The 23,895-nt window shown below is 38.6% G+C and overlaps 1 protein-coding gene across 5 annotated transcripts in view; it reads right to left on the bottom strand.

Moving 5' to 3' along the window:
• Window positions 1–9,183: 9,183 nt before the first annotated feature.
• Window positions 9,184–23,895, bottom strand: part of LOC101405255 (N-acetyllactosaminide beta-1,6-N-acetylglucosaminyl-transferase) — a 130,063-nt gene continuing 115,351 nt past the window's right edge. For all 5 annotated transcript variants that reach the window (XM_087437989.1, XM_087437991.1, XM_087437988.1 and 2 more), the window contains 2 exons: window positions 16,761–16,853; window positions 9,184–11,595 (listed from right to left, as the gene is read on the bottom strand). In XM_087437989.1, coding sequence (XP_087294115.1) covers window positions 11,405–11,595; window positions 16,761–16,853 — 284 coding nt within the window. In that variant the 3' untranslated portion in view covers window positions 9,184–11,404. The remainder of the gene's footprint in view (window positions 11,596–16,760; window positions 16,854–23,895) is intronic.

Below are 23,895 nucleotides of genomic sequence, written 5' to 3'. Positions count from 1 at the left end.
TCTCAACATTTAACGTTAATTGGTACTTTTATCCTTCTCCCAGACAATGCTATAGAATACTTAGCATTAGAATACTATAACTCTAATTAACTTTGAATACTGTAACTCTGTGTACCTCTTCCTAATTTATATGCTATACTTTGCTGTGTATTTTAGTTGCCTATATATTTTAACCTCGTAAGACATTATTATTATTATTTTATATAGCCAATGCTTATTTTACCATTTTTACTGCTTTTCATTCCTTCCACTATCTCCAAGCTTCTATCTGGGATCATTTTCCTTCTTCCTGAAGAATATTCTAGGGTTTCCTTCAGTGTGGCTCTGCTGGTATTGATTCGCTCGTGTTGTTGTTTTCAATATTTTAACTTTGTTCTTGCATATTTTTTGCTGGGTATAAAGTTCTTGGTTGACATTTATTTTCTTACAGTGCATCATGATGTCTTCTATTAGTCTTCTGGCTTCCATTGTTACTGTTGAGAGGTCAGCTCTCAGTTGAACTATTGCTCTCTTGAAGATAATTCTAATACTCTCATCCAGTTCCTGTTTTAAGATTTTTTGTTTGTTTTGGTTTTGGTTTTCTGCAGCTTAGCCATAGTGTCTCTGGGTAGAATTCTATTTGCCAAATTTCATTGATTTTAAAGTTCACTGCTTTCTTCACATTTTAATATTTCTGAAATCACGATGTGTCTTACAACTATAGGCCTCTTACAATAGCTGCTGACTAGGCAGCAATCATGATGTAATTGTTATTGCTTGCACATGGGCAACCAAGGTTATGGTTAAGCCTGGGTGACTTCAGGGCTGAATAGTGTTCCAATCTATGTATATACTACATTTTGTTTATCCATTTTTCTGCCAATGGACATTTGGCTTGCTTTCACCTCTTGGCTATTATGAATAGTGCTGCTGTGAACATGGTGTGCAAATATCTCTACTATGACTGCTTTTATACTGCATTTGCAGAGTTAAATAGTTATGACAGAGAACCAGAGACTATATGGCCTGCAACCCTAAAATATTTACTATCTGGACTTTTAAGGAAAAGTTTTCAGACCCCTGCCCTAGACCTATGATACTGTTAAAGGTGCTGATCAGCCTCTCAGCTATTTTCCCCATATTGGAAATCTCTGGATTTCTATTTCTCTAGTATCTTGGCTTAGTAATTCCTCACTATCTTGCTAGCTTTTTGGGTGCCATCAGAAGGGACATTTTTATATTTCATCCAGCTCTCCTAGTTGTTTTCAGCAGGAGGGTTGGTCTGAATAACCTAGTCCCTTATTACCGAAAGTAAAAGTCAGCCCTATTACCTTTCAATAAATTCTTTTTCTGTTTAAATCAGCCAGAATCTGTTTCTGTTGGTTTCTGTTAAGAATCTTGTGTGATAAATTTTTTTTTCTACTGGGAGATATAAAAAAGATTCCACTTTATTGTTTCTTGAGAAAAATACCCAGCTATTTTGGATGTTTTATGCTGCTGGGAAAACAGGCAAAAAGGAAGATCATAGTTTTGGCTAGATTTCTAGTACTGATTATGAAGGATAACTGGGGTTTCTGCTGCACTTGAAGGGCTGAGAGGATTATGCTTGGAACTTGGCTCCTGGTACTACCATGTACAGAGGTACAAGTTAATAGGAACCCGGATCCGGCTCATCCTGCTGTGTCACAAAGGTCAGAGTTCCTTCAGGAATGATGACTTGGTCATACCACCAGATGAAGAAGCTTAACCAGCTGAGATTTTGGGTGTGTTTGTTTGTTTAGTTAGTTGGTTGGTTTTTTAGTAACTTTTCATGTTGATATATTTTCAACCTTACAGAAAAATTGAAATAATAGTACAAGGAACTCCAGTTTACCCAAATCCAGCAATTGTTTAGCTATGTCTCATTTTCTTTGCCATACTGTGTGTATGTGTGTGTGTGTATACATGTTTTGAACCATTTGAGAGTATGTTGGAGACATCATGCTACCTTGCACAGTTAACACTTAGGTGCTTCCTAACTACAAAGGAATTTTTTTATATAATCAGGAAATTTGACATTGACACAATCGTATTATCTAATCCATAGTCTATATACAATTTTTTTCTATTGTTTCAGTAATGTCCTTCTTATGTCTTATCCTTTTCTTTAAACCTCCAGTTTAGGATCTAATCCAGGATCATGTATTGCATTAATTTTCACTTCTCTTTAGTCTCCTTTACTCTAGAACAATTCCCCAGGCTTTCCTGATTTTGATATCTTTGAAGAGTACAGGCCAATTATTTTGTACAATGTTGATCAATTTTGGTTTTTTTGATGTTTTTTCATGACTACAAATTCAGTTTATGCAGTTTTGGTAGGAAGACCACTAAAGTGATGTTATGTCTTTCTCAGTGCTTCCTATCAGAAGGCACCTGAGTCGATTTGTCCCAATGTTAGTGACATAATTTTAATCACTTGATTAGGTGATGTCTCCAGGATTTTTCACTGTAAAGTTACTATTGTATGTTTATAATTAATAAGTAATCTGTGGGGAGATATTTTGAAAGTATGTAAATATTTTGTTCCCTATCACACTTTTACTCATTAGTTTTAGCAACCATTGATGATTTCCTAATGCCATCATTCCTATTAGTTGGCCTTTTATTGTAAGAGCTTTCCCCTCTCCTCCATTTGTGTATGTGTATATATATATGTATATATCCATGGACTCTTATTTTATTGATGGGATTACAATTTGTTACCATGATATCTATTTTGATGCTCGATGTGTCCCAGATTAGCCAGTAGGAGCCCCCCTCAAGGTGACTCCAGTGCCTTTTGATGTGTTCTCATTATTCTTTGAGCACGACCCTACTTTCTGGTGCCACATTACATTGCAGACTCATCTTATGCTTTCCTTGACAAGCTCTGGAACCAGCTTTTTCTCCAAGGAGAACTTGACTGGCTGAATTTTTAACAAAGCCAAGGAATACATTGGTAAAGGCAAGTACTAACGTCCAACTACAGTCACTGTGATCAACTGCAGATAGCAAAACTGTAGTCTCAAAGTGTCCCCTCTGCAAAGAGGTCTTGCCTGACAGCCTAATCTAAAGGAGCCCCTCCACTGCCACATCTTGACCTCTATCATCTCCACCTGTTTTATTTTCTTCATAGCACTTAAACATTATCTAAAATTATCTCGTTTGTTGGTGTATTTTGTAATTTTTCTATCGCTTCAACTGGAATCTAGAAGATCTACCAGTCTTAATACACAGCTATATCCCCAGAACCTGAACCTGGCACAGTTTATTTGTTAAATATACAAATGAATGAATGGAATCTTCCTGCTCAAAAATCCTATGAAAACACAACAATATTTCTTTACCTCCATTTTTTATTTATGGAAGTTTTTCAAATGACATTTGCCTAGATTCCCACCATTCCTTAGGAAAGTTTCTTGATCACATATTCAGAAAGGAAAATTTCTGTGTATGGTCATGACTACAACATCAGTGTTTTAGTAAATTTCCTACATTTTCAAATATTTCTCTGTCAGCCTATAATGTATTTAAGTCACCCAGTTGCGTTTGGTAACTGTTATCCCAAAAGAATCTCATGTTGTCACTGTGGTTACTCTTTAAACCATTTTTCTTCCACTGGGTCATCTCTGATGCACAGCCATGCAATTGGAAAGTCTAATTCAAATACTTCCTGCTGGGTCCTCTGTGAAAGCCATCATGTGCATGCTAATCATGGAGTTACCATGCCTCGCCTGCTGAGAGGTATGTGGAAGGGGATCACCAAAGGTGTTAAGCGCCAGAGTTTAAGTGTGTAGACATAGCAGTAATCAGTGCTTTTCCTCCTAGCTCCTCATGACCCATTAAATCTATTTAGTAAATTCTAAGAAAATGAATCTAAATCAGGGTTTCCAACCAGAGATCTGTAAGATGCAAGACCCATTTTAACTGCCATACACCTGCTTTCTTCTCCATCATTTTCTTAGTGATATGACTATGGATCTACACTTCTCTCTTATCCTTTTCTTTTTTCTCATTTCCATAGTCTGGAATAGAGAATGTACAGAATTTTTCTTTCCATAGTACAGTTTTCATCAGGAAACATCACTTGAGGCCAGTCCCTTGCTGTCATTTGGTGTAATGTGATGGCTCCACATGTTATTAGGACTCATGTTACACATCTGGTCTGTCCTGTGTAAAGGTAATAGTCACCTGGCCCCAACTTTCAACACGTGGCCAGCACAGAATTAGAAACCAAACAAAACTGGTTTTGATCATGGAACTTTGGTTATGTAAGAAGTTAAAACGCTGGGCGAAAGATCTACAAGAATTCTGTTTTTGTAACTTTTCTCTAAGTCTAAAGTTATTTTAAAATAAAACTTTTTTAAAAAAGCCCTCCAGAACCCTACATTTTTTCATTGTGTGAAGCTGACGGCCTAAAATTGAAATAACTCACTTTAACTAAACTTGCACTAACTTTTTCAACTATTTCTCCTAATAGCCTGAGCTCCTTGTCACATTAAGCCAGAGATTCACTTCTAAAGTTTAACACTTGATACCGGCCATCAGTTTCTGAATTTGGTCTTCCTTTTTCAAGAACCTTTTACTTTTGAATCATTTGGTGCATCTATCTAATATAGCTTCCAGGATCCTTCCTGAAATGTAGGTCAGGCTTCCTGGGCTCACAACAGGACTCGTCAAGGTTAATCTTCCAGACAGCCACCAGGGATGCCCACCACTTTCAAAGCTTGTAGGTGTTCCTCATGGAAAAGTGAGCATGGTCAGCTTTACCTCTTAGCCTCCTCCTCTCAGAGACGTCACTGTTTATCCTAGTTTCAAGGTCAGAACGTGGCCTAGGAGACAGTTGACCTCTGGTGTCTTTCCCTTTGGCTTGACCTCTTAATCCCTCAGCTGTCCTGACCAGAAGAGGGAGTAGTTACAATAGAAACTTTCCAGCTCAGGCATTAGTCTTCCCAAACTCCAACTCTTCGCCTAGTCTGTTCAGAGGGATCCCTACTCCAGTTTCCCACTTGACATAGACAGCTGTGCTGAATTCTAACTTGAAAAAAATTAGGAGTAGTGACTTTTTCCTTTCACTTTTGAAATAATATGTGCAAAGAAAAAAATTTAAAAACCCAAGTCACTTATAATTTCATTAAGCAACCAAAAAAAGAGACAGTAACTGAGATTTAAAAAAAAATTAGAATCATAATATACTTTGATTCATATTTATTTTCTGGTATTCTGATTCTTAACTCAATAAAAGGTATCTGTCAGAAACCTACATGAGACCTTCAACAGCATACACAAGTTAAACATGCCTTTTAATGTTGGGAACAAATCAAGGATAGCTGCTGTCACTGCTACCATTTAAAACTGTATTGCCAATTTCTGCCAATGTAAGAAGACAAGAAAAATAAATAAGATGAGTAAATATTAAGAAGGAAAAGGAAAAACTATTATTTATAGGTAAGTACCAGAAAATGTGAGGTGTAATATATTGAGAAAATATTAGAAATAATAGAAAAGTCCAATGAAATCCACCTACAAGATCAAAATCAATTTTTATCTTTACACTATCAATAGCAAAATAAAAATATACTTAAAAAATCCCATTCCCAGTAGACACAGAGAATTCTATAAAATACATGGCAATAAACATAACATGACGTGCAAGACTTACATAAGAAAAACTATATTAGTGAAGGACATACAAGAGGACCTGAATAAACAGACACATTGACAGCTCGATGTGGTCATGGTATAATTACCCCCAAATTAATCAATATGAATTCTGTGCAAATTCCATCAAAATCCCAATGGGATATGAATTTGATAAGATATTTTTAACATTTGTCTAAAAGTAAATGAGCAAAAATAGCCAAGAAAATGTTGAAAAAGAATGGTAAGAGATTCTTTGTCTTGCCACATTTTGGGAGACTACAGTAATCTTTAAAGGATAATTTTGGCACGTGCTTAGACCAAAAGATCAATAGAACAGAATAGAGTCCAGAAAAAGACCAATAAATATATAAGAACTTAGTACATGATCGTGTTGGCATTTCAAATCAATGGGGAAAAGATAGTATTGGGTTAATTAGCTTTCCTTAACAGAGTAAAAATTTAGATCCCCACCTGAAATCATATGACAAAATAAGTTACAGATGGTGTGAATGCTAAGGGGTTAAACATGGGGGGAAATACTACAAATGCTGAAGAAAATATAGGTGAAGTTTTGTATCATCTTTGGATGGGGAACATGTTGTAGGTAAGGTTCTCCAGAAATCAGGCTCTAAAATGGCAATTAATGTGTAAGGGAGCACTTCAGATTCAATACTTATGGAGGAAGAGAAGAAATCAAAATTGCGTAGAGAAGTTGGGCTACGATGCAATCACGATGAGGCCTCGGTCCACCCCACTGGGAGCTCATAAGCTGCAGTGGGTCCAAGTTAAGGTGAGGGCACTGGGCACTTATAACCCCACATCCTCCAGCCATTGGGTGCAGGCTGACTCCAGAAAGGGTGTGACCTTGGGTGAGGCCACTCTCTTCGGCTGAGGGTAATTCCCAGAAAAGGCTGAGACTTTCAGTCCTGGGGAGATCCCATTTGTGCAGAACAACATCCACACTTGAGCAGCTTAGATCAGTTTCATCCTATAAGTTTAGGGAGCAGCTCTTTCAAGATCTGGTGAGTGTCTTTTCTTGGGGAAAACTTATGAAGGGAAGATTAGTGGAATGACCTACAACTTGTACCATTGCAGCTGTTCTTGAAGCCATAACTGATATCTAGTGTCTCCATCCTCGATTCCCCATTTGGGATTCCCCTTATCCTTCACTCGCACCTCTGTTAGTCTTGGTGGCTTATTTGGTGAGGTGACCCAGACTCACAGCTGAGAGTCTGAGCTTCTGATCACCATGTACTTCTCAGGCTATGGCTACTGTACTTGCCATGTATCCTCAAAACTGAATAAGGGAACAGCAAGAGATGCTCGAGTGGTATATCTTCTAATGCCAAAAAATATGAAAAGTGTTCAAGAAAGAACCCACAATAATGGAGGACTCAGGGACTCAGGAATCAATCCATGGCCAAAGCTGGAACAATTTGAGAAAAAAAATTAGTATTGTATTATAATCCAAAGTATAAAATAAATGTTCATGAGTCCATACTGATATAAATAAATAAACTGGAGAAAAGAGACAAATCTGTACAGAAGAATTCCAAATAATTTATGTAGCTACTCTGAAGGAGATGGAGCATAACTCCCCACTCCTTATAGATGGGGTAGGAATAGTCACTTCCTTCCAAAGAGTACTGGATGGAAAGGGGAAGGAAGAGTCACTTCACAGTGGAGAAACCTGACAAACACTACTTCAGCCGGGTGACCAAGGTTGGCATCAACTGTGGTAAGTCATGTTGACAGTATGGACCCTTGATACGATGTGGTGTAATGGCACTTTACCTCTGTGATCTTCCTCCTCCACACCCCAAAATCAAATCTAATCATGAGAAAAACAGCAGGCAAAAGCAATTGGGGGGCACTTTACAAAACACCCGGCCAATACCCTTCAAAATTATTAAGGTCATCAGAAACAAGGAAGTCTGAGAAAGTTACAGTCAAGAGGAGCCTATGGAGACATGATGACTAAATGTAATGTGGCACCCTGGGTGGGATCCTGGAACAGAAAAAGGACATTAGGTAAAAATTTAGGAAACCTAAATACAGTGTGAAACATTAGATGACACAGTCACGCATTGCTTAATAACGAAGCTAAGTTCTGATAAATGTGTTGTTAGGTGATTTTGTCACTGTGCAAACATCATAGAGTGTACTGACACAAACCTAGATGGGATAGCCTACTACACACCTAGGCTATATGGGACTAATCTTACGAGACCACTGTCGTATATGCAGTCCATTGTTGACTGAAACGTTGTTATGTGGTGCATGACTGTAACGATAATGTATCAATATTGGCTCATTAAATTGTGACAAATGTACCATACTAATGTAATATGCTAATAATAAGGGAAATTGAGTGTGGAGTATATGGGAATTCTCTGTACTATCTGCAACTTTTCTGTAAAACTAAAGCTATTCTAAAATTAAAAGTTTATTTTAAAAATATCCAAAAAAGCAAGTCGCAGAAAGATAATTTCTATTATATATCTATATAATCAACTCAGTAAAAAAGTCAGTATGTGTGTGTGTGTATTTCCACTGTATACACAAGCACATATACTTAACTGATGTATACCTATAGAACTGTGCTGTACAATATGGTAGCCACTGGTCACACGTGGCTATTTAAATTTAAATTGATTAAAGCTAAATAAAATAAAAAATAAGTAGCCGTTCCTCAGTCATACTAGCTGCATTCCAAATTTTCAATAGCTAATGTTGGTGGTTACCATATTGGACAGCACAGATATAGAACATTTTCATCATTGCAGAAATGCTATTGGACAACACTGCTATAGGATAAATACATATATATGTGTCACCGCATTGAAAAGGCACTTAGGAATATACATCAAATAAGTGATTACCTCTGGAGAAAAGAAGTTCACTTTTAATTCTATATTCTGTATTAACGCACTTTTTATTCTATATTCTTCTGTATTATTTCTACTTTTATGAGCATATATTTTTATTATTTTTGTAGTTTGAAATGTTTTTCATTTTAGTTTTAAAATAGATTTCATTTTTTAAAAAATGGTGGATAAGACATCCTTTATTTTCTTTAGTTTTTCTATGATTTTCCACGTGTCTATTAGAGGCACTATTTGTTTAGCAAACTTAGCACTGAAAGGCTACTGAAAAACTTTGGCATTTGATAATCAAGTAATTATAATAATATTAATATGAGTCTTTTTCCTAAATATCACCTTGATTTTTAAAAAATGAATAAACAAAGCAGGCAAATATAGAAAGATAACTTCCTCCTGACTCAAATTTTAAAATAGCTGTACCCAATTTAAATGAAACTGATCTTCCATTATATCCTTTTCTCTATGATTCCCAATTACTTTCCCCAACACCCCACAAAAGGAAATTTTAATTATTTTTCAGTGGATGGGTACTTTTTAGTTGGGTGTGTATGTATGAATGTATTTATTTCTATTTTTTTTTTAATGCTAGGAGAATTACTTTGTTAAACATGCTCTTTAATGGATACTAAACCAATCATCAAATAAAAATACACAATAGTGTATTCCAAAGGTGGAAAACAATATATTAATTTATTTCCAAGAAAACAACATGGAACATCATCAAAGACAAAGACGGATTCAGTAGTTTCAGGGCATCCCGATGGGCTAGCAGAAACCCACTAGCCCAAACACTACATTCTTCCAATATTAAAGCACTTGAGACATAGGAGAGATGACCAGCAACGGACATGTAAACATCTTCTATTCCAAAAGATTTCTCACTCTACATGAGAAAGATCCAGTGTAAAACATTTCTTCTTCTCAGGTGGCATCATTTAAATAAGTTGGAAAAAGATGATTTTTAGACTATGCCATTAGCTCTGGATGTATTCCTCATCCCTCAACCCTTTACCACCCAATACAGTTCCATCTCTTTCAGTAGCTGGAAAAAAAAGGGATTTACTTCAAAGTCATTCCCTTTAAATATGATTAACATTCAACAGGCACAATTACAGGAAAAAAACTGTGTTGATTAAACGTGTCATTAGTTGTAACTGTTTTTCATTAGAATAAATAAATATTAAGGAACTCAGTGGATTAGAGGAAAACACAAGTAGACGACATTTTTCTGAGGTGACAGGACTTTTTCTCAATATTAACACTGAGACCATTCTTAAAACCTACCTTCTCTAGTACACTAAATATGGCTTTATTTCATCTTCTCTAAATAGTCCACCTCAGGAAATGAACTAAGAAGACCAGTAAGAGAATCCCAGTTCTCAGACAGAGAACTTGTTTCCTGTGCTTATTATCAACTTCTCTCAGCCTCACTCTCTTCATCTGCAAAATGGGGGTTATCAAGTATTGATACAAGAGTATTGTGAGGTTTGAATGCAAGGAGACATATAAGGAGCTAGCAGAATGCCTAGAACACAGTAGGCTTTAGCTTTTGTCTCCTCCTTCCCTTTTCTCTTTTGAATAATCTCTGATTTAAACCTCGACTTGTAATTACTGCTCTCCTTGGCTCAATATCACACTCTACAACCCTGCAGAATGAATGTATTAAAATACAAGCACTCTAAGATTCTCTAGAGCAGGCTTTCCAATGTTAACATTATTACCAAGATTTTTAGAGTGAAAAAGCTTCTGTCTTACTTTTCCTACTTGTCTCAGCATATGTCTGGTGTATAATAGACACTCAAGAAATATTTATTGATTGCATGCTGAATGAATGAATTGGATAAGTGAGCAGGACAAGGGATAAACGACAGAGATCCTCACCCACACTCAAAAGCTCTTAAAAATCTAGGCATTCTTATCAGCACCAGGCACTGTAAAGCTACTCAGAGAATACTATGGAGTCCTTCAAGCCTCACAGGATAGAACTTCGTCTCCATTTTGCAAGTAAGATAACTTTGGTGGGGGTGGAGGGTGGTGACAGAAGAGGAAAGTGATTCATTCTGGGGTGTAAGAGACTTGAGACTAGATCCATGCAATAGCACCTTTTTTCTAAGAATATCTTCATTCTGAGAGAACTTTTCAGTGTTCTCAATGGAAGATGACAGACGAAGGATCAGAGCACATTATGACACATAATCGAGAAACGTTCAGTTTCTCTGGGGTCCTTTTACTGGATCAGCAGGCAGTGACTGCTGTCTGAAAGCAGATCCTGCCTCCTGCTAATGACTTCACATTCTGTACAGAACTTTAGACACAGTAACTGAAAATGCTAGTGTTGAAACTCAGGAACGAGATCTAGTTCTCAATTCTAGTAGCTCAAGTTTTAAAGAAGATTGGTGAGTTACCCACAAAACTGTTTCCATGCCTATGTGAGGTTGAGCAAAGAGGACTGGTGCCCATTAATATGGGGCTATAGATCTGTTATAAATGATTCCTTCTTCAAAAAAACCCCAATTCTTATTTTCCTAAGGAGTGTTATCTACAATTTTCCTTTTCATAAGAACATCTATATATGATGAGTATCTGGTGGAAAGATCTGATAACAGTTAAATTTATCATTGATCAGAGCAATAGCCTGATATAGAGGTGAACATCAGGAAACCACCAGAGTGGCCAATGTGCCAGGCTGGCTCTGTGCAGCCACCCTGTTAGCATAGTTCACAGTGTCCAGTGGATATTTTAACATATAATAACATAGCCAGGTCCTGAGGCATAACCTTGGTCCCGAAACTGTTAACATAACCGAGGCAAAGATTTTTTCACAAAGAAGGGCTGTTCTTCCCAACTGTGATTTCCCTTCAAGCAGAAGTTGTAGTAGATCAAAAATACCAGCTGGGTTGTATTGCAGTTTCACTCTGATTTAGGGTTCTTTCTCGAAGCCTCAGTTCTAGGCATTCCACAGTAAGGGGGTAGGTAGTAAGCTCAAACTTGTTAGCAAAGAGGCTTGGCGAATTAATCAACCACTTTAAGTCACCATTTCCATAGATACAAATGCCATGTACGTAGTGGCCTGCAAAGGAGAAAACAAGAAACGGTCAAAACATGCTTGTTTTCAAAAGTCAGGGCAGTGAACTTGCAAGATGGTAGAGTTACCGCCTGACTACTGAGTAGCTAAAACTGCCAAGTGCTATGGGATTCTAATGCAAGACAATTGTGTAAGCCCAGCCCACAAGGAAGCTAAACATTTTACTGGAAGACAGAGGGTATGAACGTGTATTGGAAGAAAATGACAGTTAAACAATATAAAGCAAAAACACAAGAGGCATCACAGGCGGTTCATGTATTATCAAATGAGGGCTATGGATGAGAAGTTCTAGAAGTGTCCAGATGGGAGAGGTCTTTATGGGTTGCATTGGTCAGGCCTCTTCCCTGAGCTCCGGCCTAGCTATCCAAATGCCTACTTTATATCTCCACTTAGATGAGTAATAAAGCAACCCGATATAACATGTCAGGGTTGAACTCCTTAATCCTCTCCAGGTCTTCCCTATTGTGATCCATGGCAATTCTATTCTTCAGTGCCCTGGCCACTTCTCCTCTTTTCTCTCATTCCCCTGTCAGCAATTCTGTCCACTCAACCTTCAAAATAGAAATAGAATTTGACCACCTCCACTACTACCATCCCTGCCCGAGTCACCTCCGTCTTCCTGTCTCGATTATTACAATAATAACTGGTTTTCACTGCCCTGTCTTTGCCTGTTAGTATATTCTCAGCACAACAGCCAGGGGGATTGTTTTAAATGTAAGCAGAACATGTCTCCTCTGCTCAAAACCCTCTAATGGCTTCTCATTTCATGTGGAATAAAAGCCAAAATCCTAGCAATGGCATTTAAGACTCCTCAAAGTCTGGCCCTTTGTGACTTAGACTTACCTCCCACCACTTGCTCATTCAGTCATAACCCTTAATAACCCTCGCTCGTTCACTTTGGCCACACTGGCCTCCTTCCTGGTCCCAAGCACACCAGGCATGCTCTACCTGCGACCCTGTGTTTGCTCTTCCTCCTCTGGACCACCCCCTTCCCCCAGACACCCTCAAGGCTCCCTTCTTGCACCACCCCAGGTCTCTGCTTCAAGGCCATCTTCTCAGTGATGCCTTTTCTGACCTCCTTTCCTTCTTCCTTGATTCATTTTTCTTTTGGCACTTATTACTAACTGATATATTTATGTATCAGTGCCATGAAGGAAAATAATATTTTGTTCATTGTATTTCTTTCCAGACAATTGTTTATTGTCTTTCTCCCCAGACTAGAATATAAGCTCCTGAAGAGTTGAAATTTGAGACCATTTTGTTCACTCTTTGTCCCTTGGAACAGTACCCAGTAAATATCAGACGTTAAATTAATAATTGTTGAATGAAAGGATGGAGAAGGAGGGGTGGAGAGTTAGTGGATGGGTAGAATTGAGAAGTATCAGGAGGATGGACGGTGGTTTCAGTTGGGGAAAATGCCTCTGGAAAAACTGTAGAAGTGAGAATTTTCTGGTAGAATGGAGAATTTTGTGGGGGAATGGGCGAGAAACAGGAATGGTAGGAAGCTGGAACTCTTTTCCAGAGGTTGCTGGCATATAGTAGACTTACTATGGTTGACTGACTGAAAACAGACTAAAAGCTTGGGCCTTTTTTATCCCATAAATATGGAGAGTCTTTGAAGATTTTTGAATAGAAGAATCAAATGATAAAATTGATATTAGAAAGACTGATTTTCCAGAGCTCTGCTGGCTACATTAGAAATCAATCAAGAGACTGCAGTAATGACTTAATGTAACCAGAGGGCTCGTTCAGTTAATGATTGCCATGAGTGGGAAAGGAAGGGTGTTAGAGGCAGAGCAAAGAGGGACTGACAGGACGTGGTGATTCATTCAACATGGCTGGGAGGAAGTACAAGTACAACAGAGAGTGAAAATCACTGGGGAAAGAAGCCAAAGTTGTGGAAGTTAAACAATAACCTGGGTGGTGAGAAGAACTGGATGCCTGGGCAGCATGCACATGCTTAAGAAGATGGAAGTGGACAGGAGAGAACACTTCAGTCTGGATCAAGCAGAGGGTGCACAGACAACTGGGTCTTCAGGATAGAGGCAATAAGATCTGAGACACTGAGATTGCAGGAGAGCAGGGGGATAATTTAGGAGGACCCACACACGACTGACGACTGAGACCACAAATGGTGGCTTTGGTTGTGAGTACAGGTAACATTTCCTCTTGAAACAAGAGGGAACAACGACAGAATGTGTCCAAGATACTCTAAGATTGAGGAAAAGGATGACATGACAAAGGAATTAATGGAGGAATTGTGATCAAAGTCTTGAAAGTTCTTCCTAAAGTTGACATTATCACCTTTTGAGAGTGGAAAGGCTGTTTTAGCATAAGATTAACAGCTTAAAGGTGAGCAGGAAAGCTGAAAAGTTGTATGCTGGGAAGGGCACCAGGAAAATAATGAGGTAAATAAAAGACTAAGTAGGCAGCCAGGAGGATCTAGCTGAAGTTAGGTAGCAGGTTCCTGTAGTGGGTGAGTGTAGGACAGTTCTGCAATGTTCTCCAGCAACGTTCTGCTTAGGGAAACACAAATGGCAAAAAGCAGATGGCGCTAATGATTAAGAGTAGGAATTAGCCTTGGAGGGTCACATGGCAAGGGAACTAAAGTGTTAGTGAGAAGAGCATGGCACATCAGCTCACAGCACAAAGGCTGGACAATGAGTTCTCAGAGGGAAACTGGTGGAAGGAGGAAACTGGAAAAGCTGAATCTCTGGAAATCTCAATTTTAAAAAAGCAAACACATTTAAAACAACAACAACAACACATTTTAGGTGTGGGGATCTAGCACTGAACAAATTGGTCAAAAATCCCAGCCCTCTTGAAGCTTCTGTTCTCGGGAGAAAAACAGTAAGGATGTAAGTTGGTGAAGGAAACTAGCAGAGGTGACAAAGAGATTGTCCTCAGAGATGGGAGCTTCAAGTTCAAGACCATAGAGCTAGAACAGTGCTCTGTGATTCTAATTGCTAAGAGGGCCCATAAAGTGAGTACACACACACGGGTTTGAATAAACCCTATTACTCCCAGCCAAGGGGAAAAGGTTTAGATTGTATTACTGACTTGCTGGCTTAGCATGCTATGTTTTACCATCTCTGGATTATGCCTTTCTCTTTTCCCTATATAGTAGTTTGAGGGATGGCTTTTATGCTCTGAACTCTGTAAGGCTTTCAGATATTCTTTGGCCTAACAGCTACTAAGAGAAGAAAAATGAGACACTTGCCTGAGTGAGGCTTGGGCTACCCAAGCTTTGTACCCTAGGTAGGTTCCTGGCTAGGGGCCACTCTGTCCTAGGTAGGCCCCTACCTGTCCTGTGATCAGAAAAGTCCCCTCCAAAAATGCAAACCTGATTAGCCTATACCTCCTCTACTGGGGCAGGGCCTGAATACAGGTGATGACAAAGAGACTGAATGTAAGGCTCTACTTGTGGGGCGGGCAGCTGATGCACAGTGGAACGGGAGCTTCTGTGGTAGGGGAGGGCTGCAGCTCCAAGGTAATGACATCACATCGGCCCCTGTTATAGATGTTGAGGTCCTCCAGTGTTACAGCTGGGGAAGAAGTGGAGAAGCAGATCCGAGGATGACTGTGGTGGTCTTAGAGGGAGGATGATAGGGGTTATGGAAGGATGTGGAGAAGACATGTCCCAAATATTGGGACCCTCACTGATGGTGATGGTCCATTTTCTAAAGAAGACCCAGGAGATCAAAGAGCAAAAGCAACCTCCTCTCCATCCTCCTCCTTCCACTAGAAGGGCAGGCTGTGATGAGAATGCAAGCAGGTGGCATGAGCTGTCCTGTGGGGAAAATGTGGGCTGCCTAGGTAAAGATATGATTATGCTTAAGAATAGATTGAAATTTCTGTACAGTGACATGAGGATGTTGCTGTCCACAGCGGAAAAGGACTCTTAAGAGACAGACATGAGAAGGAAGTTGAGTGTAATGGAGACTGCAGAGAAGTAGCATGTTAGAGGTTTTCATCTGAAACATTAGGTGTGGATAAGATGGACTGATGAGTGAAGCCATGGACTGAGTGGAGGAGGCAAAGCCTCATTACCACAGGAAGAAAAGGTCAAACCTCCATATTCACTCACTCGTTCATTCACTTAATCACTCACTCACTGAATAAATATTCATTGCATGCTGTTATGGGCTGAATTGTGTCCCCCTCAATTCATATGTTGAAGTCCTAACCCCCTAATGCCTCAGATTATGACTGTATTTGGAGACAGGGTCTTTAAAGAGGTGATTAAGTTAAAATGAGGTCATATGGGTGAGTCCTAACCCAATATGACTGGTGTCCTTATAAGAAGAGGAGCTTAGGACACAGGTACACACAGAGAGAAGACTATGTAAAGACACAGGGAGAAGACAGCCATCTGTAAGCCAAGGAGAGAGGTCTCAGAAGAAACCAAACCTGCAAGCATCTTGATCTCGGACTTCTAGCCTCTAGGATTGTGAGGAAATAAATTTCTGTTGTTTAAGCCACTCAATCTGAGGTACTTTGTTATGTTAGCCCTAGCAAAGAAATACACATGTCCACTATGTACCTGGCAAGAGCTTGAATGGAATGTATACCAGTACTGATACAAACCCTTCTTCATAAGGTTCTATAGAAGTAAAAACTATTTAAGTTTCTAGTTCTTGTCCATTTAGAGGAGAAATCTCTCTTGTTAGTATCATCTGCCATCAAGTCAGAACTGCAGCAAACACCTCCCAGCCACCTGGAAGCCTGTCTGTGGAGGCAGCAAAGGCCGACATGAGGGGTGGGAGTCCAGCTTGCTCTGCGGTAAGAACATGGTATCACTTCTTCTCATCCTGACCACTTTTCCCTCCTAACTGCTGCACTCCCAAAAGTAACAGAGAGAGGAAGAAATAATAATAAAAAAGCAGGAACTAGCAAGAAGAATGTACCTTTATAATTTGAACCTACCTCTACATCTCCCCAGGTAATTAGGAGCTGGAGAACATTTGTGGGACACTTAAATTTATTTTTCAAGGACTGTGCCTTGAAGCCTCTAGCTACTCTACTTAATAACTCACAGATTGGTCTAAATATACCAGCAATTCTCTCCATGAGAACCCTGTATTCCACAACTACCTTCATGCCCACACCAGCAAGCAGTATAGCCTCAAAGTGTGAAATAAATGCCTCACCATGGCAGCCTCCATGTTTATCTTCCATGTCAATCCACTTCACAGCTCTGAGGTTACCCATCCATGATGCGTTTGGCATGGAGCCAGGGACACCTGCAAGGTTGATAAAGAAGAAAAGCAGAAATGAGAACCAAGAGAGAAAGGTGTCAATATCATCAAGGAAGTCTCCAAGTCATGCTTATTTTCTTTCAATATATTATCTTTCACATCAGACTTTTCATCATGAGTGCAACACCCCCAAAGGCTTGTGGTGTGACTAGTTGGTAGTTATGAGCTTGGTCCCGCCACCAGCAAAAAGAATCTATTGACTTTTTTCATAATGTGTGCAAAAGGCTGCAAAATAGAGTCTAAGAAATACCACAGTATGAAACCATAAGGCAGATGAAAAAGTTGGGATTTTTGGTCTATCTCTCAATGGCCTTTAATTGAATTTACTTTCAATCCTAACATTAAAACTTTTGGGGATTTTCCAGATGACTTCTATCTTAAAGTGAACGCTCAGGAAACAAGCTACTCTATGTCCTTCGCGCTAATAAGTGAGAGCGATTCCAAAGTTGTTCTTATATGAAGTTGCAATGTTAGGCATAGAGAAGGAAAACATCTTGTTCACTATATATACTCATAAACAAATCCTTTAACACACTACCCTTTTTATTTGTTAAAATACTTCTTGAGCATTTGGCATTGCCAAGCATTGTGCAGGCACTGGGGATGGAGAGAGAAACAAGACATGATTTCTGATCCCCCATTAAGATGATGAACTGTTTATCCCAAGCAGTAGGTTTTGATCTTTGAGTTCGTCCTAGGAAGATTGGTGTGCACTGATCCATTCATGTTCTCTATTTCTTTCAGTTGCTCTTTTGACCAAAAGTTTAACTGATGACCCATTATCTGATTAGTATATGACCTAACTCATCTTTGAAAAGTGAAGAGTTAGCCTTATAAAAAGGGGAAGGAGCTTGAGGTTGCCATCTTCTAAGCCAGGGCTTCTCCACCTCAGCATAAGTGACACTTGGGGCTGGATAATTCTTTGCTGTAGGGCCTGTCCTGTGCATTGTATATGTTTAGCAGCACCCCTGGCCTCCATCACTAGATGCTAGTAGTACATACCCCCCAACTGTGACTATCAAAAATGTCTTCAGACGTTGCCAGATGTCCCCCCGTTTGAGAAATGCTGTGTTAAACTATCTCAAATAACCTTCTCCATCTCAAATTTTGGATAGGTCACAGAGATTGAAGGATCCACTTAATCATATAGAGTAGTTATACCCCAAGATTTCTGTTACTGAAAAGGGAGTATATGGGAATCAATGTAAGGGCAACTAAAAGAGGATTATTTTGTTTCATAAGAGCTGCAGCAATTTTCACCAGTGAGAAATGCAATGTGAACATAATTTTGATGTAATGGCACTACACAAATGATGTCTGTACCCAAACTGCAATAGTCCTTTCTTAGAAAATCTTTGTAAATATTGAGAAGACATAACATGGTAGACAGAATAATGCTTCCTCCCCGCCACCCACCACCAATAGACACTCAAAGAAGTCCGCAAACGGAATTAAAGTTGCTAATCAGTTGACCTTAAAATAGAGAGATTACCCTGAATTATCCAGACGGGCCCAATGTAATCATAAGGGTCTTGAATAGCGGAAGAGGGAGGTGAGGAGTTGGTTGGATTGGTGCAACGTGAGAAGGATGACTCGTCTTTGTTGTTTGAAGACAGAGGAAGGGGTTAAGGAATTAGGGTGGCCTCTAGAAGCAAGAAAAGGCAAGGAAACGGATCCCGCCCACGCCCTACAGAAAGGAATGAAGCCCAGCCAACGCCTTGATTTCAGCCTGGTCACACCCACATCAGACTCTGACCTACAGAACCATAAGACGATACATTTTTGTGGTTTAAGCTGCTAAGTTTGCGGCAAATTGTTACAACGGCGAACACAATGGCTAATATACATGTTAGTGAGAAAAAATTGCCCAAGACGATGGATATTTTTTAATAAGAAACAAATTAAATAAGACTAATACTTCTAAAGAAGTTTAATTGGATTATGCACATAAAATTTTTTCCTCTTTAACAACATTAATAAAAATGTGCATTTTCAGAAGAAAAAAAGCTCTTTTGCCCTGATGTCATATGATAACTATATGATAATCTAAATCAAGAACGGTACCAAGGTCTCCCAAATAAAATTAAATTTTGTACTGCCTTTCCTGTAAATAGTGTGAGTTTTTACCCCTAAAGGCTCTCTATAAGGCAAGATTCTTTCTTGCTGCCAAACTTGAAAACTCTGCTTGTCAATGTTGAGTATTCAAGAAAAATACTATTTATTAATAAATAATTAATTCTTAATAAATAAATAATTCTTCCTATTGCTTTAACTTGCATTTTAATACTTTAAAAATTATTTTAGTGCTTGCCTATCCAAAAAGAAGCTTCTTTATTTTGTTCTTAGCACACATTTTAAGAGAATTTAGAATAAAACTTGCCTTAGTTAAGTTGAGGATGGGGAGAGGGCAGTCTGGAAAGCAAAGAGATAATGTGGTACATTTACTCATGTCAGCAAGATTAGCTGACATGTATGTGATTTTTATGAGTCTATTTTGGTTAAATAACTATAGCAGAAAAGTGAATAAAACACTGCCATGATGAAAACCCCCTTACCCTCTTTTAAATGATTCCATTTTTAAAAGGACAAGATATTTTTTTTCCTCTTTCACTCTCATTAATATTTATCATCACAAACTGACTCTTACTCAGAATCACATTCCATTATTCTAGAGATACGATCATGACATTTATAATTAATGATTACTGTCTTGAAAATAAACAAATAACACCCATTAACCTCCTGCTAAGGAAATTACAAACCTCAACTTCTATAATTTCTGTTTGATGACAAGTCTCAAACATGTCTGTTTAAACATTATTTGTGTTTGTGCATAAAAAATTACATTTTTAAAAGCAGAAGCGAGGAGAGGGACCAACACAGACGACGCTGAATTCTACTTTGTCTTTTTTTGCAAAGAATCCTTGCTCTTCAAGTGTGGTTCTTGGACTGGGAGCGTGTTAGACGTGCAGAACCTCGGGCCCCACCCAGTCTGAGAGGCTCTGGGCTGTAAGCAACACTGTGAAGAGGACACAGCTTCTTTTTCTCCTCTCCTTGAAGTCTTTCCCTCCGCCTTCATCAAGTTTTCAGGTTAGCCTCTCACTTAATCTCCTGTTCTCACTCAAATTCTGCTTTACAAAAGAATCTGATACTCTATACATTTTCATCCTTTGGTTAATTTAATGAACTTGTCCCCCCTGCTGGAAACATAAACATTTTAAGAGACCTCTCAAAGCACCTCCTTAAAGACAAACAGCCCACCTGTTCTGGGGAAAAGATGCGTTGAGCAGAAGGCCAGTCCTCGTGGTGCCTTTGACTTCACAGCATTTGGCCCACAGGAGATGCTTGATCAAATAAGGAATGAATGAGCGTGGCATGTGAGAGTTGCCCCATCAACTTAGTCTTTAGTGCTGATGGTGAGGATCACTTAGCTTGCGTGTGGACCAGACAGGCCAGGTTGCTACCTTGGTTTCCCAGTAGGCCACTGTGATTTAAGGTATAATAATGTTCTATTTCTCAGTACTGAAAAGCATTTCTTCTACCCTCATAGTAAGGGCCAACCTCTATCAGTTTGCCACATGGCAACTGCCTAGGTGGCCATCAATCATCTATTCTCTACATCTTCCCTGCTTGCTACAACTGGCTTGGGGAGGAGATAAAGTCTCAACAAGACTTCTGGTGACAGCTCAATTCGAAAACTCTGTAGGCATCACTTGGTTATTATTCTGAGATCAATGGCAAGCAAAAGATTGAATAGCCTATATGTATAGTGTGCCCACTATTCAGTAAGTGATTTAATTTGGCTTGGGTTAAAACATACGTGGAGACCCCAAAGTTATGATCCCATCCCCTTTGCCAATGTCTAGTTGCTCCTTCTACTCTCTAAAAACATCTACTGAGCCTAACTCTGTTTCCTGCTTTTCCTCCCAGAGATTGACATCAGGCTGAACCCCCGATGGAACAGACCCTGGCCTAGGGATTGGGGAACATAGTTCTCATCCCAGCTTTGTCGTTAACCAGCTGTGTATCCTTGGGCATCGGTGAACATCTCCCAGGCTCACCTTTCAAACGAAGTAGGTAGATTAGATCAGTGGTTTTTCAACCTTTGAGACTCCAGTCCACAGAAAAACAATTTTACACCATCACATACACACACACGTAGATAAAGTAAACAAAAATTTCACAAAATACTTAGGGTTATTACATGCAATGCACTTGTTTTCTATGTTATTTTCTAGTCTAGTCTCATGTTAAAAATTCTGGCCAAAATCTACTAAAGTGATTTCTGGCTCCACTAATTGGATATACTCCTATTTAAAAAATACTGGACTAGATGATTGTGTTATTATTGTTGTTGTTATGATTATGATTATTGTTTGTCAAGATTCTAGGAGGATAGTTATGGGGCATATGGAATAAATCTACCCTCAAATCACAAGTATCCTAGGAAGGGTCTATTTTGCATTATTTTTAGACTAGGGTAAAAAGAAGATACCAATATTAGCAGAGAAAACATTTTAAACTATAAAATCCAACTCTTATTTGCTCTTCATAGGCTTATTTAAACAAAAGATTTGAGATAAAGTTTACAGAGTAATGAGGAATGTTTTTCTTGGGGCTTAGCCTTTTTTAGTCAAATAACTATATTTGTTGAATAAATGAATATAATTCTTTGAAATGTAAGCTTTATTTATGTTGACCTGACTTTCTCCTTATTGTTCTTACACAGTGAGGTCCTCATTTGGAGAGACCTATATGTGGTAACAAATCCCAGCAATTGCTTATTATTTAAGCTCAGCTATATGCTTTTTAATTTATTAAATGAACAAGGAGTTTTGTTTTTAAATGTCAAAAGTCCATGCTGATGTCAGCGTATTGAAAGGGGATTTCTCACAGTTTAACGGTGGTGCTGTGAACTAACACAACTCTGGAAAATCAATTTGGAACTGTGTAGGAAAAGCCACTATAACTGCCAATTCCCTTTGGCCTTTTAAACCAATAGCTTCAAAATAAGCTAGGGAAATACTTTTTAAAATGTGAAAATCTGTATATGAAGCTGTTCATTACGACATTAATTATACGTAATGACAAACAGCACAGGCTTTAAAGTCAGAAAGTTGACATTTCAAATCCCTACCTCTGCTATTACAGACTGTGTGACCTTGAACAGTCACGTAATCTCTTTAAGACCTCTCGTACTGATCTTCAAAACCTCACAGGGTTTTGTTAGTGTTAAATAAGATAATGTGTGTGTTGTGTTTAGCATAGTGTCTGGCATACTTAACTTCTCAATAAATGGCTGAAAACACAATCCCTGTATTATAATCAAGGGGAGAGCGTAGCTGTGGAAGAGACTGCTTTTTTACTATAATCCAAAGCAAGTTTCTCAGCCTCCGTACTACTGACATTCGCGCCAGATAATTCGTGCTGTGGGGACTGTCCTGTGCATTGTAGGATGTTTAGCAGCACCCCTGGTCTCTCCCCACTAGCTGCCAGTAGCAGTCCCTCCCATACCTGCCCCCACCACCCAGTTGTACAACCAAAAATGTTTCCAGATATTGCCAAATGTCTCCTGGGGAGCAAAACTGCCCCTGGTTGAGAACATGAAATTGTACATTATTAATAAAACTGTGTACAAATATTTGTATATGAAATGAAGAAATTTTTTTAGTTTATAAAACTTTCTTTAGTGTTATTAGATTGCTTTTATATTTTTTAAAAAGTTTATTTACATACGTCTGAGTTTATCTGCTTTGCTGATTTAGCAATCTTGCTTGTGAATATTGTAAGAATAATTCAACAAAAGAAAAAAATACACAATGTTCATTGTTGATTAGCTCTAACAACAAAAACATGGAAAATCACCTAATAACCCGGGAAATGTAGCGTTAAATGACTTGTAGCCTCTTTTTCTTATTGTTAATTGGGGTCGTTTTTAGAAATAAAAAGATACATTTTTGTTTTCGCCTACCAGTGCTTCATTAATCACTTAGGATTTTTAATGCACGAAACTTACTAAAAGAGATCCTGTCTTGTTTCATGTGGATGTTTTCTAGAGTTCTACAGTCCCTGAGATAATGACATAGCATCCTTAAAATGAACATCTCTGCATTCGACTGATAATTGCCAACAAACTGACTCCTCCTTGGTTGTAAAAGGAAAAGACAGAAGGAAGAAAGAAAGAAAAATCCAGAATTTTAGACTCAACGGGATTTTAGAAATTTTAATATGCTTTAATATTTTAATAATTTACCCTCATTGCCAAACTGTGCAAACCAGAGCCTAGGAAATTTAAGTGAATTGCTTAAGAGTGTGGACATGCTAAATAACTTGTTGATTTTGTTTCAAATAATGTACTCACTTATTTAAATGGTTTTCTTACATGCCTCCTATGTTCTATAGTAGATGCTGGGGGGAAAGACATGAATGAAAAGTTCTTGGAGCTTATGGCCTAGTGTATCCAGAAGGGTTTAAATTTATTGATATTTTTACTAGCAGCCCAGCACCTCAAGAGTCGTTCCTGGACAGTCTTCCAGTGAAGAACAGTAAAGGTTAGTAGTGCCTTTAGAAAAGTGGGCAGTCCTTGGCCTAGAGCAGTTCAGGTTTTAATACAATCCAGGCTTAAAGGTTGATCTGGGTCCATTGACCCTCTGCCTACATTTCTCTTGGCTACTTATCTTTAGCTCTTGTCAAATACCCTTTTAATTATGGCAAATTTTTCTGAGGCAGTGAAGATCTTCAGTTTCACTACTTCCAGACCGGTCACCTGACAATTTTCTCTTCTTTCCTCCACTAAACCATGACATTCTTCAAAATCCTTCACCTCCATGATTAACCCAAATCCACTAGTTAATCTCGTCCAGCTATGACTGTTGAAATTTTGTGCAGTACAGAGGCCCCCAACTGATTTCCAATCTACTGGCAGTTCTTCAAGCCTCACCTGGCTTAAAATAAAAATTATACAGCTAGTAAAAATAAATCTATTTTACATCATACACAAAAATTAACTCAGAATGGATTAAAGACT

The sequence above is a fragment of the Ceratotherium simum genome, chromosome 13, assembly GCF_057802395.1.
Source record: "Ceratotherium simum simum isolate JZ-2026a chromosome 13, ASM5780239v1, whole genome shotgun sequence".
NCBI lineage: Eukaryota > Metazoa > Chordata > Mammalia > Perissodactyla > Rhinocerotidae > Ceratotherium > Ceratotherium simum.
Note: the sequence above shows the minus strand (reverse complement) of the source record. Positions and strands in the feature narration are given on the sequence as shown.